Source organism: Lepeophtheirus salmonis, chromosome 7 (genome assembly GCF_016086655.4).
Source record: "Lepeophtheirus salmonis chromosome 7, UVic_Lsal_1.4, whole genome shotgun sequence".
NCBI lineage: Eukaryota > Metazoa > Arthropoda > Copepoda > Siphonostomatoida > Caligidae > Lepeophtheirus > Lepeophtheirus salmonis.
The window spans coordinates 12,122,813-12,136,803 of NC_052137.2; the positions used below are offsets into that span (position 1 = coordinate 12,122,813).

Genomic DNA, 13,991 nt, shown 5'->3' on the forward strand with positions numbered 1-13,991 from the left:
CTAAAGAAAAAAAATAAACAAAAGTATCATTTGTTCTCTGATATTTTCTACGAGGAGAGATATTTATTTATCTTATTCAGAAGTTAGTTATTCATCACGACGATCTATAGAATTATAAACGCTTTTGGCTACCTCTTTATGACTACTCCAGAATATATTTTTTCACACGTGTGAGGTTTAAATTTGTAAGAAGGAAATATGTACATTGTATATACAAATAATATATGTTTATTTTTATTTATTTATTTGAACTAATCTATAGTGTCTCGTTACAAAAAAAAAAAAAAAGATTTTTGGTAAATAATATGTGGACAGAGGATTTAAAAATTGATGGATGTCCTCTCACATCACACAAAATAATAATAATATATTTGGTTCACAAATACATAAATAATAAGAAAAAACCATTCACAATTGTATAAAATATATTTTGATTAACTTCGAAAATTGAACCCTATAACCTCCTCATAAAAAATCATTAGAATAAAAATATTTTTTGTAATGCTTTTCGTATAGAAATTAGAGAAATGTAAGTTACCTTAGTATTAGTGTTGAAACTCGGTCCGAAACAGCGATCGTAGATCGAAATTTAATCTAATTCAAATCGTATATGGTGTTAATAATTCAACTATAGAATTGGTCTAGACCAAATTTTATAACAGACTAATCCAGATTGAACTTTTCTTTGCAACAATTCAAGACTGAGCTTTGGTAAAGGACCGAATTATTTCGGTTTACTAATAATCATAATGGTCTAGACCGATTTAGAACTTTCAGAAAGAAATCCAATACTACAAAACAAAGTTTTGACAGTTTAAATACGAATTATAATAAAAAAAAATTTATAAAATACAAAATTGATATTCTTTTTTTTTTTTTAGTAAAGAAAATTTTGATTACAATTTATATGAATAATATAAAATCCACACAAAAGTTTGTTCCAGTAGAGACTAAAAATTACTATTTGAAATAAAAGTAATTTATCCACTATAGAACAGGGCCTGGTATTATGTGGGTTCTTGCCTTAGGCTGAACGCTTTATGATTAAAAAGCGGGATCCCACTTTTTAATAAAATAAAAGGAAGAAAAAATTAATCAATAAGGAATCTTTTATAATAAAAACTCATCGTCATCCCAGAAAATCTCAAAAAAAATGTTCATTAACGTCCATCTTTAAAAAATATAAACATATACATAAATGTCCTCCTGACTAAAATAAAGTAACTATCATTTTGTCTTTGCATTAAACCGGCTATTTCATAGGAAGTATTTTTGAGGAAAAAACGTTTGATTACTGTATTTGTCAGACTATAAGTCACACTAATAAAAAATAAATGAATTTCTAGGGAAGTTGTACATTATTCTCTGCAGGTTTTATATCTGTTCAATCCTTTAATGCATTATAAAACAAATGAAGTTTTTTTACTTCTATTTGAAAATACATTGCCATGTATTTTTGAATAGCTAATTATTATTATTTTTACACAATGCCATAAAATAAAAAGCTTATACTGGAACATTAATTATAAAAAGATTTGCCATAAGTGAAAAGCTTCTGAGAGATTGGAGAACAATTCATCATTTTCTTAAGTGTGTGGAGTTATTATTTAGTGATTCTGAAGATGAAGAACTCAATGTTTATTAATAATTTAATTATTTTAATTTTCTTTTTTTATATCAACTATGAATATATATTTTCTGATGGAAAAATACATTCTTTCTATATTATTTATTTGATGCGACTTATAGATGTGAAATACGGTAATCAGTTACTGATTTGTTTTCTCAAAATAATTTGTATCAGTCCTACAAAATTCTGTATCGGTCGAGTTCTTGTTAAGTACACTCTTAATATATACGGGTACATGTATATATATTGTATGTATATCATGGTGTGTGTTACCTAACTAACATAGAAAATTGCTATGTATTTTATTGTCAGTTGTCGATTATTTTACTTTTTTTTATGAACACTGATTGGCTGAACTCGAATTACCTATTCTTTAGCAGTAAATAATTCCCAACTTGTATCTTTTTTTAAAAGAATGGTTACAAGATTCTAGATATTTACTAGATGTTCGTAATTATCAGAAAAAATATTATGCAAGAACAACAAAATTTTATTTTCTCTTAAATAAAAAAATCATGATCGTAAATCCATTATTATAACCAAACCCGGCAAGATTGTAAATTATTAAGTTAAATGGCTATAAACAATATGATTAGTTTAGAAAATCAACATTAGCAATATATTTATATCTAAGCCAACAATATTTCGATATCAGGGAATAGTACTTGGATTGATATTTGTTGTACCTTGACGAGATCGAAGAGACACAAACTATTAAATAAAGGAATCCAGGACGACAAAGAGGTATGAGGAGAGAAGAGACGTGGAGGAATAATTTAAATGGAACACGTATATATTCTTATTAATATATAATCATTACTAACTACTCTGACAAACATACACAATGCACGCCTATTTATAAGAAGAAGAATGAGGGCAGTACTTTATACATAGATTAAATAATAACAATAACTAAAAGATGAGAAAGTAGAAAAAAGTTGTGCCTTAAACTGCCATAGGCATAAATAAATAATTCAATAAAACTTGGGGTCATGATTTTGTTTTAAACTTTTTTTGATTATTTTTTTCTCATAGCAGTATAATTGCCTTAATATTACTGGGTGTACCTAATTTGGGAAATACAATTGCCCTCCCCCTATCTCCTATGCATATGCGGATAATGAAGTCAATGTAAAAAATGTATTGGATTGTATCCTTTGGATATCAATGATAGCCGGTAATTTTTACATTTAACAAGACAATCGACTTCTCATGACTAGTGCATGCAATTGCCGATATTTATTGATGTATAAAATATTTTTTGACTAGATCGATATACATTTTAGTTGTATGTTTGCTCAACAGCCGAGAATGTCTTGTTGGAGGCCTGATTGTAAATGTAATATTAATTTAAGATATACAAGTTGTACATATTTTTGTCAAAGATAATATAAATTGCTCCTTAATTATGTAAATAAGATTTTGAGCATATATAGTTCTAACACAATCGATATATTTTTGAAGCTCAAATACCAGCTCAAAAAGTCCTACGCTATAGACACGTAATAAAACAATTTTACTATCGAAATATTACACATAGTCTCAAAAAATGGAGGGCAATGACCCTTTGGCCCGTATTGTTCCGGTACTACTACCATATATAGTGTACAGGTACTACACAAAGAAATGATATTTTTTAGGTTGAATTTTTGTCTTAATATTAATAATTAATTCAATACAAATTAGGGACTAAGATTTTTGTCACCGTTGAATTTGATTAATTTTAATAATGTTATCAAATGAAAAAGATATCTTTTTAATGACCTTTTTTCATAACAAATATTTCTTATATTTTGATACCCTTTTTAAAGGACATATATACATATAGTTTTTGGATAACCCTTATTTTTAACAAAGAACTTTTTTTTGAGGTTGTTGTTTTTTATTTGAATAGATTAATTTGATTTTCGGTCTTTTTAAAATAATACAAAAAAATTGATCACTCAACTTTCGGGACAACCTGAAGCCATTGCAACCCCTGCAGGGGTAGTGGGTCTTTAATTCCAATAAACATTGCGGTTGATTAAAAAAAGGCATTAGAATTTTCCTCTACAAAAAAAAAAAATCAAATAATTATTTTCTAAAATGAAAAAGAATTTTGTAAAAAAAGTCATTTAATGAAATATTAATATTTTTTTTATGTCAAAAAAGCCTTTCCAAAGAGAAGAAAGGATCCCCCTCCCCTCCTCCCGTATAAAAAAGAAGGTATATTTAAAAAAAAAAATCAAATTTTCCTCTATCTTTATCCCTACTCTCCTATGGAGTAGTATAAAATATAACCAGTATGTATGTAAAAATATAAGAAACCGAAAAATAACAAGGTAACCCTTATAATTTGAAAAATGCATTGATGATGAACAGCTTAGCTTTGATGAGGTTTAATTAGATTATCTGCGAGTAAATTCTTACTTTAATTCATACGAATCATAATCCTTTTATTATTTTGGTAGTCAGTATACTTTTTAAATTTCAATTTCGGATATACTGTGAAATTTGATCCTTTGCCGATTTTGTAAGTTTGCCCACGACAAAAAAAGAGAAGGATAATCTATAATTTTAATGGTAGGTTTATTTTAACAGTCAGAGGCATTTTATCAAGAAAAAAGTGTTAGGAGGGATAAAATGCGGGCTATAACCCCAAGAACACCATCCTTATCTTCAATCATGGGAGTGGGAACATGATGTTTTGGGGGTGTTTCTTTTCTAAGAGGAAAATACAACTTTACCAAATTGAAGGGAAATCTGTGGCAATAACATCCTTCCATCTGGGCAGGGCATTAAAAATGGGTCGAATAATTGGTCTTCCAGTATGACAATAACCCAAAACATACGGCTATGTCAATAAAGGAATTGCTCAAGAAGAAGCCAATTAAAGTCATGGTGTGGCCTATCCAGTACCTCAATCCTTTAGAAAATATTAATCAATGTGCAACCTTACAAAATCGAAAAGGGATCAAATACATATTCTTTCCACTGTTCATACTTTATGCAAATATGATTGCACTCCCAATAATTCAGTCGATCTTGAGAAACTATCTCTCCATTTTATTTACAACGTCGTCTCCGTGTGCTCATTCGTATTAGAGATGACAATGTCTTTGATCCTTATTCTCCAGTATTTTGGTAGGACACTACAATATAATGACTCCAAATAATAGGGGTTTTAAGGGGGGAAAAACATTATTTCCTTTGTTTGAGTAATTATGTCTTTATACAGTATTTTTTTTCTTTCTAAAAGCCTTTAAAATCTACCAGTCAACAGAAGTCGGAGCCTGAAGCAAAAGCTTCTGGAGGGCCCTTCCCACCAGTTTTCATCACAAGTATGCCATAAATCAGGGGTGATTTAACTAACTTTTAGACGATCCGATTCTTGTTTAAGCATTCTATGATAATACTTTAAGTATAGTGGAAACTTGATTTACCGACAGCGTGTATCTTTCCTATATTAGCCAGACGCACTATTTTTTAGGATGTACCAAGTAAAGAATTCATTTCTTTTCTCATATAGGTCGTCGTGGTGTTAACGTATCCCTCTGAAGTAGACATTCTCGTATATATTAGGTGTTAATTGTTGTAAAAAGGGATATTAAAATAAATATACATTAATTCAAATAGAATTACATTATGAAAAAGTATAGAATATAGAAATGAGGTATCCTCCCATATTAAGAAACTTATTACGTTCCTTTTTTAGAAATTTTCAAAAAAAAAAAAATTCCAGGAGCTAATAGTATTTTCCCTATAACTAGGGTTGGAAATCTTAAGCATCTTGAGTATCACAAAAAGGAAAAATAATAGTAAGCCTGACAATTTGAAGAATGTTTTAGAAAAGAGCAGCTTAGATGTTTTATACTCAAGTAGGAAAAGTTAATCCTTTTTCAATCCTAAACTTTACTCTTAGTCCGTCAGGGACTTACATTTAAATATGTCCAATGAATCATCAGTGTTACTCTTTGTCATTCATGAACCAAATACTCGTGGTTAAATGAGTCTATGCACCCTTTTAGTCTGTTTTTTTTACTTACTTTACTTAATCATCAATGAGATATGAGCATGTTCGTATATTATACATAGGACTACTGTGCAATCTAGTGGCTATGAATCTCTCGTTAGATTTCTCATTTACTATTGATCTAATGATTCTATGACATAAACGTAGGAGATTTCAATTCTTCCAGATTATTAACAATAACAATTGGAATACAAAAAAAGAAAACAATCAATTAATTTTACTTAAGAGACGAATTTGAGGAAATTGGGAATCGACTTACCTCAGTCGACAAAACCCCTTGGTATAAATAATTATTTATTACTTAATGTGTGTAGTGTTTATTCACAGTCGCTCCTAGAAAAGGAACTATACCTTATGTAAATGTACTTCAAAGACAATTCATAGGTTAGATGGAGGTATTGTAATACTATCTATAAAGTTTATAAACTTATAAACTCCATCCAACCAATTAAAGGGTGTAGGTAGTGTTGTATCCGTCCTTTTCCTGGATTCCGTACTTAAAGAAAGTAAAATTGATCCCTCGTGACGTCGATGAGGCTGTTTTTCCTTTTTTTAAATCATTCTGTTATACAGGGTGTAAAACGAAATCTGGAGCTTCAGATTTCCAAATTTTTCCAGCAAATGTGATGACGAAATTGTGCAATGTTTTTTTTTTTTTTTGTGGTAAAATGTACATATAAACATTTCACTTAGTAGGATAAACATAACCATGGAGTTAACAACAGAAGATTCCAAGCCCATTGCATTTTCGAAGGCATAACGGAGGAGAGCTCTTGTGATGACTTTGTTGAACAAAAATCTGAATATTAGCAATGCTCATGTTTGAAAGATGAAAGGAATAAACAGAAGAAGGGTGGATGGCGCTGATGGAGACCAAGAAAGCAAAGGGGAAACAACAGAAGGAAGATCACACTCCTACCCCTTGTCTCCTAGGATATTTGGCCTCCTAGCTCCTTCGACCTGAATGCGTTGGATTATTTTGTCGGAAGCTACTTTGAGTCAAAAATCTTCAATCCACCAAGAATTTCCTGGTCGACTTCATGTTACTGGAATGCAAGAATCTAGATCGGGCTCGAGTTTCCAAGGTCTACTCGTGGATCAGGACCGGAATTATTGAGAAAAACAGAGGCTAGTTAGAGAGATATATACTCTCAATGATTGTATCTGATTCTCGGTTTTTGTTTTTTGTATAAATCTTAAAAAAAGACAATTTAATGTTAGATAGATCCAAAACGCCTGATTTCATTGTTATACCCTGTATAATAAAATTAAATATATAATTCAGTAAAAAAATATATGAACATATTATATTACAGTATAATGAAAACAGGAATATTTTTGGGGAAATATGTGTATTGTGCATTGATCTGAATACTTACCTCATACCTCATTTGGTTTGATAAACCATCTCTATTTTAGAAAACATTTGAAGGACCAATAGGACTGGTCTTAAGACTATAATGGACCGAATAAATATGGACCATCACAACACTAGGTATAGGCTTAAATCAGTGGTTCCCAAACTGTGTGTGGCTTGACCATTTGCGTGGGATCGCTTAAGGCCTTCTAAAAAGTTGTTAGATGATACTGAATGTCCTAGCGTTGTATTCTCGTGCCAATATTAATATTCTCTAATTATAATAGTCAACTAAATTAAAATGTATTTTGTAAGATCTCAGATTGTGCATGATAAATTGAGAGACTAGTATTAGGAAATTGAAATATTGTCAGGAATTTTTTAAGTATGGACTTACTTTTATAGTTGAAGCGAGTATAAAAAAGCTACAATTTGTCATTTGCTAAGAAATCATGTTGTCCGAATCGATTAAACCTAACAAAATGTCACGCCGTTTTGACGCTAAACAGCCTAACTTTGCGGGTACGAAGGTCCAGTATTTTAGAACAAAGCTGATTGTGTTTAAAAAAAAGAGAGGCTTGTCTTTGGTGGCAACTACCAATAGGAAAATATGGCACCCATGAAAACTTCATATTTGGTAGCTCTCAGAATCCTCAAAGCCAAGAAACCTCAGCATTGCAGTGCTGTGAAGGATGATCAACTCAACAAAAAGTTTTTTTGTTTCCTTTGGTTCACTGCAACTTGGTGGATGTTATTATGGGGCCATGGCAACAGAATGGTTGAGAACCGCTGGTTTAAATAAATTTTGTAGATAAATATCTATGTTTATTGATTTTTTTATAAATTGATATTGGATTGCATGCATCTCCATGCATCTCAAATATAAATATATAATTTGGGATTCCAAAATCTGTCCGCACTCAAGCAGGTCAAGTAAAAAAATAAAATCTTCTTAATATATATATATATATATATGTAAGCAAATATGAAAACGACCATGAAATTACTACTATATTACCTATCAATTTGGGAAATATAAAATGAAATCATTAGATACCCCATTTTGATAATGTAACAAGTTCTTTATTGAAATCTACATATATGTATGCATGCTTAAACCTGTGTTTATGAACGACAGTTAAAAAAGTACATTACAAAAAGATAGTTTATGTATAGGGGAGCAGGGAACAGATGCAATTTCTTTGACTGGCTTGACTTTGACGAACAATCTCGTGATTTTATATTTCTACAAATATAGTTATTTTGGGTTCTTCCAAGGTTAATAGAAATACAATGTTAGAACATTATGTAATCAGGCTTGCTAAAATTTTCAATTGGATGTATCCTACCAACTGCAGGGCAAGATAGGAAGATTTTGACAAAACACGCAACCACTCATACATTATGACGTCAATATTAAAAGCGTGGTGGAAGTCAAACATCAGTTGTACATGCGTTATGGTATAACCTTGTATTTCTATTAACCTTGGGTTCTTATAAAAAATATCATTTATTCTTGAAAAAATAATTAATTTTAACACAACATCCCTAGATATATTTGTTTTTGTTTAGATATATTTAAAGGGAATACAAATCAATAATGTTTCCTCCGATTGCATTTGAATTGTTGCTACATATAAGAAATTTGAATTTGATATAGAAATGAGCAAAAAGTCATATTTTTTGATAAATAAATAACTACTTAGACTTTTTCTGATGTTGAAATTTCAATGTATTATAGTTGATTAATTTATAGCACAAGGAAACAATTAGGGGATTTTTTTAACAAAATAATTGAAGACTATAATTGAGTTTATCTATGAGCGCAGAATCTAAAACTGATCTCATTTTTCTCTCAGACACCTGTATTCTGAAATATCTTTGATTATAGTAAAATATCGTTCAGAGCCGTTTTTTACCCTTAAAACAATCCTCAAATTAAAAGTAGGATTAATAAAACTTATGTAAAAGTGTTTTTTATGATTAAAGTGTAATTTATTCTATATCTTGTTCTGAACTCAATATATCACCATTTTTATGCTGAAAAATGATGAAAAACGACATTCTGACCTTAATGACTTAGAGAAAAACTAAGATCAATTTTGGATTCTGTTAAAAAGTCAACACTCCGACAAACTAATAAATAATAAACAAAAAAGAAGAAATACCTCTCGCAACAACCGTTTTTCCTTTTCTACATATTTTTTAAACTTAGTTTTTTATTACAAAAATGTCAACACTCTAATTATAGATCTCTGAACATTATCATAAATCAGATAAACTCACTATCAAAAAACTCATTGCAGTCCTGCTCTGGTTAATAAATATAATTGATGTAAATTGTAATTATATAGAACTGGCGCTTGTACCCGGCATTGCCAAGAGTAATTAGACGCTGGCTAAAAAACCAGTTTTTCTTTAATAATATAGAAGATAACTTCCTAAGAAATCCTCAGTGCTACTTACCCTTTTTCATGAGCACACTCACATACAACTAACTATTTAATAATTATATCAATTCGAATGACGGATTCTGTCCTCAAGAATGACAAAATAATAATAAGAGTTTGAGAGAAAGACAAATAATATGTTGGGATGACTGATGAGTACTTTTAATCTTTAGAGCCCTTACTAATAAAAACAAATAATATTCATTTTAACATACCAGAGTTGATATTTAATTCATATCTTTAAAGCATACTGAAAATGCACACGAATTGTATTAATATACATAAGAGATCAATAAATAAAAAAGAAACAATGCTCTTGTTATACATACACACGCCCGTAATATTTCAAAAATAAGACTACATGTTTATTTCTTATATCAAAAGTATATAAAATTTACATAACAGAGCATCTTATACAGTGCACCCCGTATAGACATTCGCTTCTATATGCACACGCCTGCAATATTTCAATAATAGGACTACATTCTTATTTCTTAAATCAAAATATGTTAAAATGATTTACATCATGGATCATTCATAATATACAGTGCACCCGTGGCTCGTTTTCTTATATTCATACAGGCAGAAGGGCAACCATTGATTGCTCCATTAATATAGATAATCGAGAAGAATAAACAACAATTCAAAAATTGCAGGACTTGTTGCCTTGTTACAATATCTCAAATTTATATTCACTTCAGTGAGTTTTGAATTTTGATAGAATTAAATAGCAAAAGAATCATTGATTCAAATGATATCATTTGCAGGAAACACAATGAAGAAGTGACTGGATTATTACATAAATAATTGAAGTAAAAAATGACTAATTTTACCTCTCAAAAGAAACAGTTTTTATCCAATATCTGAAAGAAAAGTCGACAAAAGTTATTGAGATTTTCCTCTAATACTTTTCATTATATTATATCAGTGTGATATAAATTTTATGGCTGTAGCTTTTTTGATGTTCCAGAAGAACAGTGCCGGTCCCCCTTAATTTGAACCTTTTTTTTCATACTTGAAGTACTGCTTAAGCTTTAATTGGATATTAAAAAATAAATATCTATAAGTATGCAAAAAGAAGTTAATCCACATTCTATAAACGTATTTATGTGTTAGTGCTGAGACTTGGTACAAATCCGATTTCTTTTTTCGGTTTGATTTATGTGATTTTTTTATACTGTACTACTAAAACCCATCCAGCATAAATTTTTCCTTGGGGCTGATCTATGTGTACCAAACTTCTTTTATAGGACGGAATTAGTTAGGTTCACCAAAAATTATAACGTCATATACTGGCCTAGGATTTTCAAACCGAAACCTAACACTAATGTATATATTTAGGCAAAGCTAACAAAATGATTTTTTTTGTGAAGATTAAGGAGGAATTATGGTCTTAAAGCTAGGGATTTTTCATTTTTAATGCATTAAAAATCCATGACTAATTTATTTTTCACGTAAAAGCGATGTTCGTTGACGATACAATCACATTACTTCTAGTAGGATGGCTTCCCTTTTTCCATTATATATTTTTATAGTTCAAGGAGGTCATCATGGTTGAAATAGAAGGTGTTTGAGGTTCACTTGTACGTACATATATTTGAAGGTCCTGCAACAAATATGTACGTTGTGCGGGTACCGAATTGATTCATTCATTCACAACTCAGTGTTCACTAAGTCCTACTAACCAACGGAAAATATATTATATGAAACTGCGTAATCACTTAAAACTATTTCCTTTCATCTTACATGTTCTTTCTGTACATTTAGTCTTAACGACTTTTTTATACAAAATATCTTGCGAAAGGTTTTTTCAAGATGAAACACACACACACACATGTAACATGTTCTTCAGCCTGATGCATACCAAGTTATCTTTTTTTTTACTAAGAGTTCTTTGTTAGTTAATATAACCGCTCGTGCTTGCTTAATACAGGTGCTACTTAAATACTGTGTGATAGTAATTTCAAAAGTGTTCCCACGGTTTAAAAAGAGAGAAGATGTTGAAAAAATATCGTTATTTTTTGTGACCTGCTCACTTAGGCGAATAGAGAGCGTGTGCGTATACGACTCCTTCTTGTACATAGATGTAGTCTATGTATCCCATGATATGTATAAAATTGTTGGCACCCTCCTCCTCTCGTTTTAATATTAGTTCAACTCTCAAACTGTTCGCTTAGTGTACCTTCAAACTTATTATTAAAGTGTAACCATGTCCATTATCTACCAAAATGAACCTACATTGTCCAAGACTTATCAGTACAGAAAGGTCATGAAACCTCTTCTTGAAAGGAAGCGACGTGCTCGGATCAATAAGTGCCTGGATGAAATAAAAGACATTTTGATCGACACCCTTCAATCCGAAGGAGGCGAGTCCATCACCAAGCTTGAAAAGGCGGATGTCCTCGAAATGACAGTGAAACATCTCAGACAAATTAGGGATAAAAAGAATTCTCCGGATCGTTATTTCTCCGGTTATACCACTTGTGCCAATCACGTAGGCCAATATCTTTCTTCCGTTCCCGGAGTCAACGTACACTTTGCAAGAGATCTCATGTCACACCTAGGGAATCAACTCACTCAACCTCTATCTATCAAAACATCTTCATCCTCTCACTCTTCTTCAGTATCACCATCAGAATCTGGTTATTCCAGTTCTGGATCCATGACTCCTCCTCCAGAATCCCCATTTCCCGTTATTAAAACTGAAGGATTATGGCGTCCTTTTTAAATAATTTATTTATCAATTTCAATCTATTGATTCAAATTCAATACTCATTGTTTTGTCTGTGATACTGTTGTTAACATCGTCTTCCATGGCTTTTATCTCTGTTATAATTCATTCTGGTCTATTAATTTTAATATAACTTATTTTATTACTAAAAAAATATATTTTCTTGTATTTAAATCCATTTGTATTCTTTATTTTTGGGAACCGTATGATAGGATCTGACTTGACTTTATATATCTTGGATATAGTGTTAAAAAATAATGTTACCTTAAAAATTAATAGAAGCTATTAAAAGGATACACTTATCTGATAGAAATATTTTGATTTTTTGAGACAGATTACACTCGTCTATTGCAATATTGTATAAAAATATTCATGCTCATAGCCTACGCCAACGTAGATACATGATCAAGATTAGATAGACGTACTCAAATTTCCTGTCTGTTAGTTTTTTCCTCGACATGAGGACTTTTATGTATTAAAGTGGGAAAACTAAGCTCAGATCATTCTCACGCTCCCTTCTTGACATCAAGTCAGCGTAAACTTTTGCATGCACTATACACATATGTTGTGTACTAATTTTTGTCAAAAATGAGATAAAAACTAATATGTACTAGTGAGTGATTAAATATAAAACCATGATTAAATTTCAGTTAAAAATCTAAAAAATCGAGTTATTTTTGATTTTTATTATTTAAATGACTAATGAGCGTTCAAAGGGTCGCAGCTCTATAATTTGGTTCGAACCACTTTTTAAGACATACTTTGGGGGTACCCAGGGGGGAATTTACTTAATCAATTTAAGGATGATTTTTTTAAAAGGTTATTAGAGAAAAAAATAATTCTGCAGACGCCCCTGACCTGACCTAAAAACACGCCCATTCTCGTTAAGGAGGGGGGTTAAATAAAAACAAGGTACACTTGAACAACGTCCCAAGATGGCATGCATGACTTCATAAGGAACGTGATATTTTTTCTTGATAAAATGTTTGCTAAAAATCGTCCTGGAATAAAATATGGGAAAACTTAATATTTTTAAGGGGAGTAAAAATAATCTTCGAAAGCTGTGTAATTAAAAAATAACCACGTGGTTTATGAATGACTCTCAAGTGTAATAGTTATATAATACAATTGTAAGAGTTGTGTGACTTTGACGTCACAAATATATATTTAACATCCCTCCTTAACACTTACAAATACATTCCGATACCGACCGTCGACATTAATATATGTACAACACGTTGTTATCTTTATTATACCACGCAACCTTTTATACGAAAAGAAACAAAAGAAAAGGGCCAAAATCAGTTGGTAGAAATTCTTCCAAACTATGGAAATATAATTCAATAATTTTGAAAAAGTGTTTACAGCATAGCAAGAGCTAATTCAAATTTTATCAGTCAACGTTCAGAACACTGATAAAAGAAGCAGAAAAATCTACTCCTGACCAAGGTTAGACCATCATGAAATCGAGCTTACTAGAATTGTCAATCGGATGTAATGTACCGACTGCTGGGCAAGAAAAACAGATTTTGACAAAACACACAACCACTCATCTACTATGACGCCAATATTAAAAGCGTGGTGGAAGTCAAACATCAGTCCTACACGCGTTATGGTATAAACTTGTATTTCTATTAACCTTGCTCCTGCCAACAGAATACGCGGTATATTTTTGTGTTTGTGATGTAACGCCGTGTTAATAATATGTTCGATACCAGGTTGCTTCTACAAAAGGAAATATACATGTGGTAGGGACTTTAACTTCAATTTCCTAGGTCAAATTAATTAAGTGTAGTATTAAAATATCTACT

At 30.8% G+C, this 13,991-nt stretch overlaps 1 protein-coding gene and 1 long non-coding RNA gene across 2 annotated transcripts; one reads left to right on the forward strand and one right to left on the reverse strand.

The window, feature by feature from the left end:
• Window positions 1–9,792: 9,792 nt before the first annotated feature.
• On the reverse strand, window positions 9,793–11,506 carry LOC121121919 (uncharacterized). The gene is made up of 2 exons (XR_005865622.2): window positions 11,196–11,506; window positions 9,793–11,129 (listed from the first exon to the last, which is right to left on the reverse strand). It is a non-coding gene; the product is annotated as an uncharacterized lncRNA (long non-coding RNA).
• Window positions 11,507–11,582: 76 nt separating this feature from the next.
• On the forward strand, window positions 11,583–12,354 carry LOC121121918 (enhancer of split m7 protein). Its single transcript, XM_040716910.2, has one exon. It carries the CDS (start codon window positions 11,659–11,661, stop codon window positions 12,175–12,177), a length of 519 nt encoding a protein of 172 aa, XP_040572844.1. The 5' UTR covers window positions 11,583–11,658; the 3' UTR covers window positions 12,178–12,354.
• The last annotated feature ends 1,637 nt before the right edge of the window (window positions 12,355–13,991 follow it).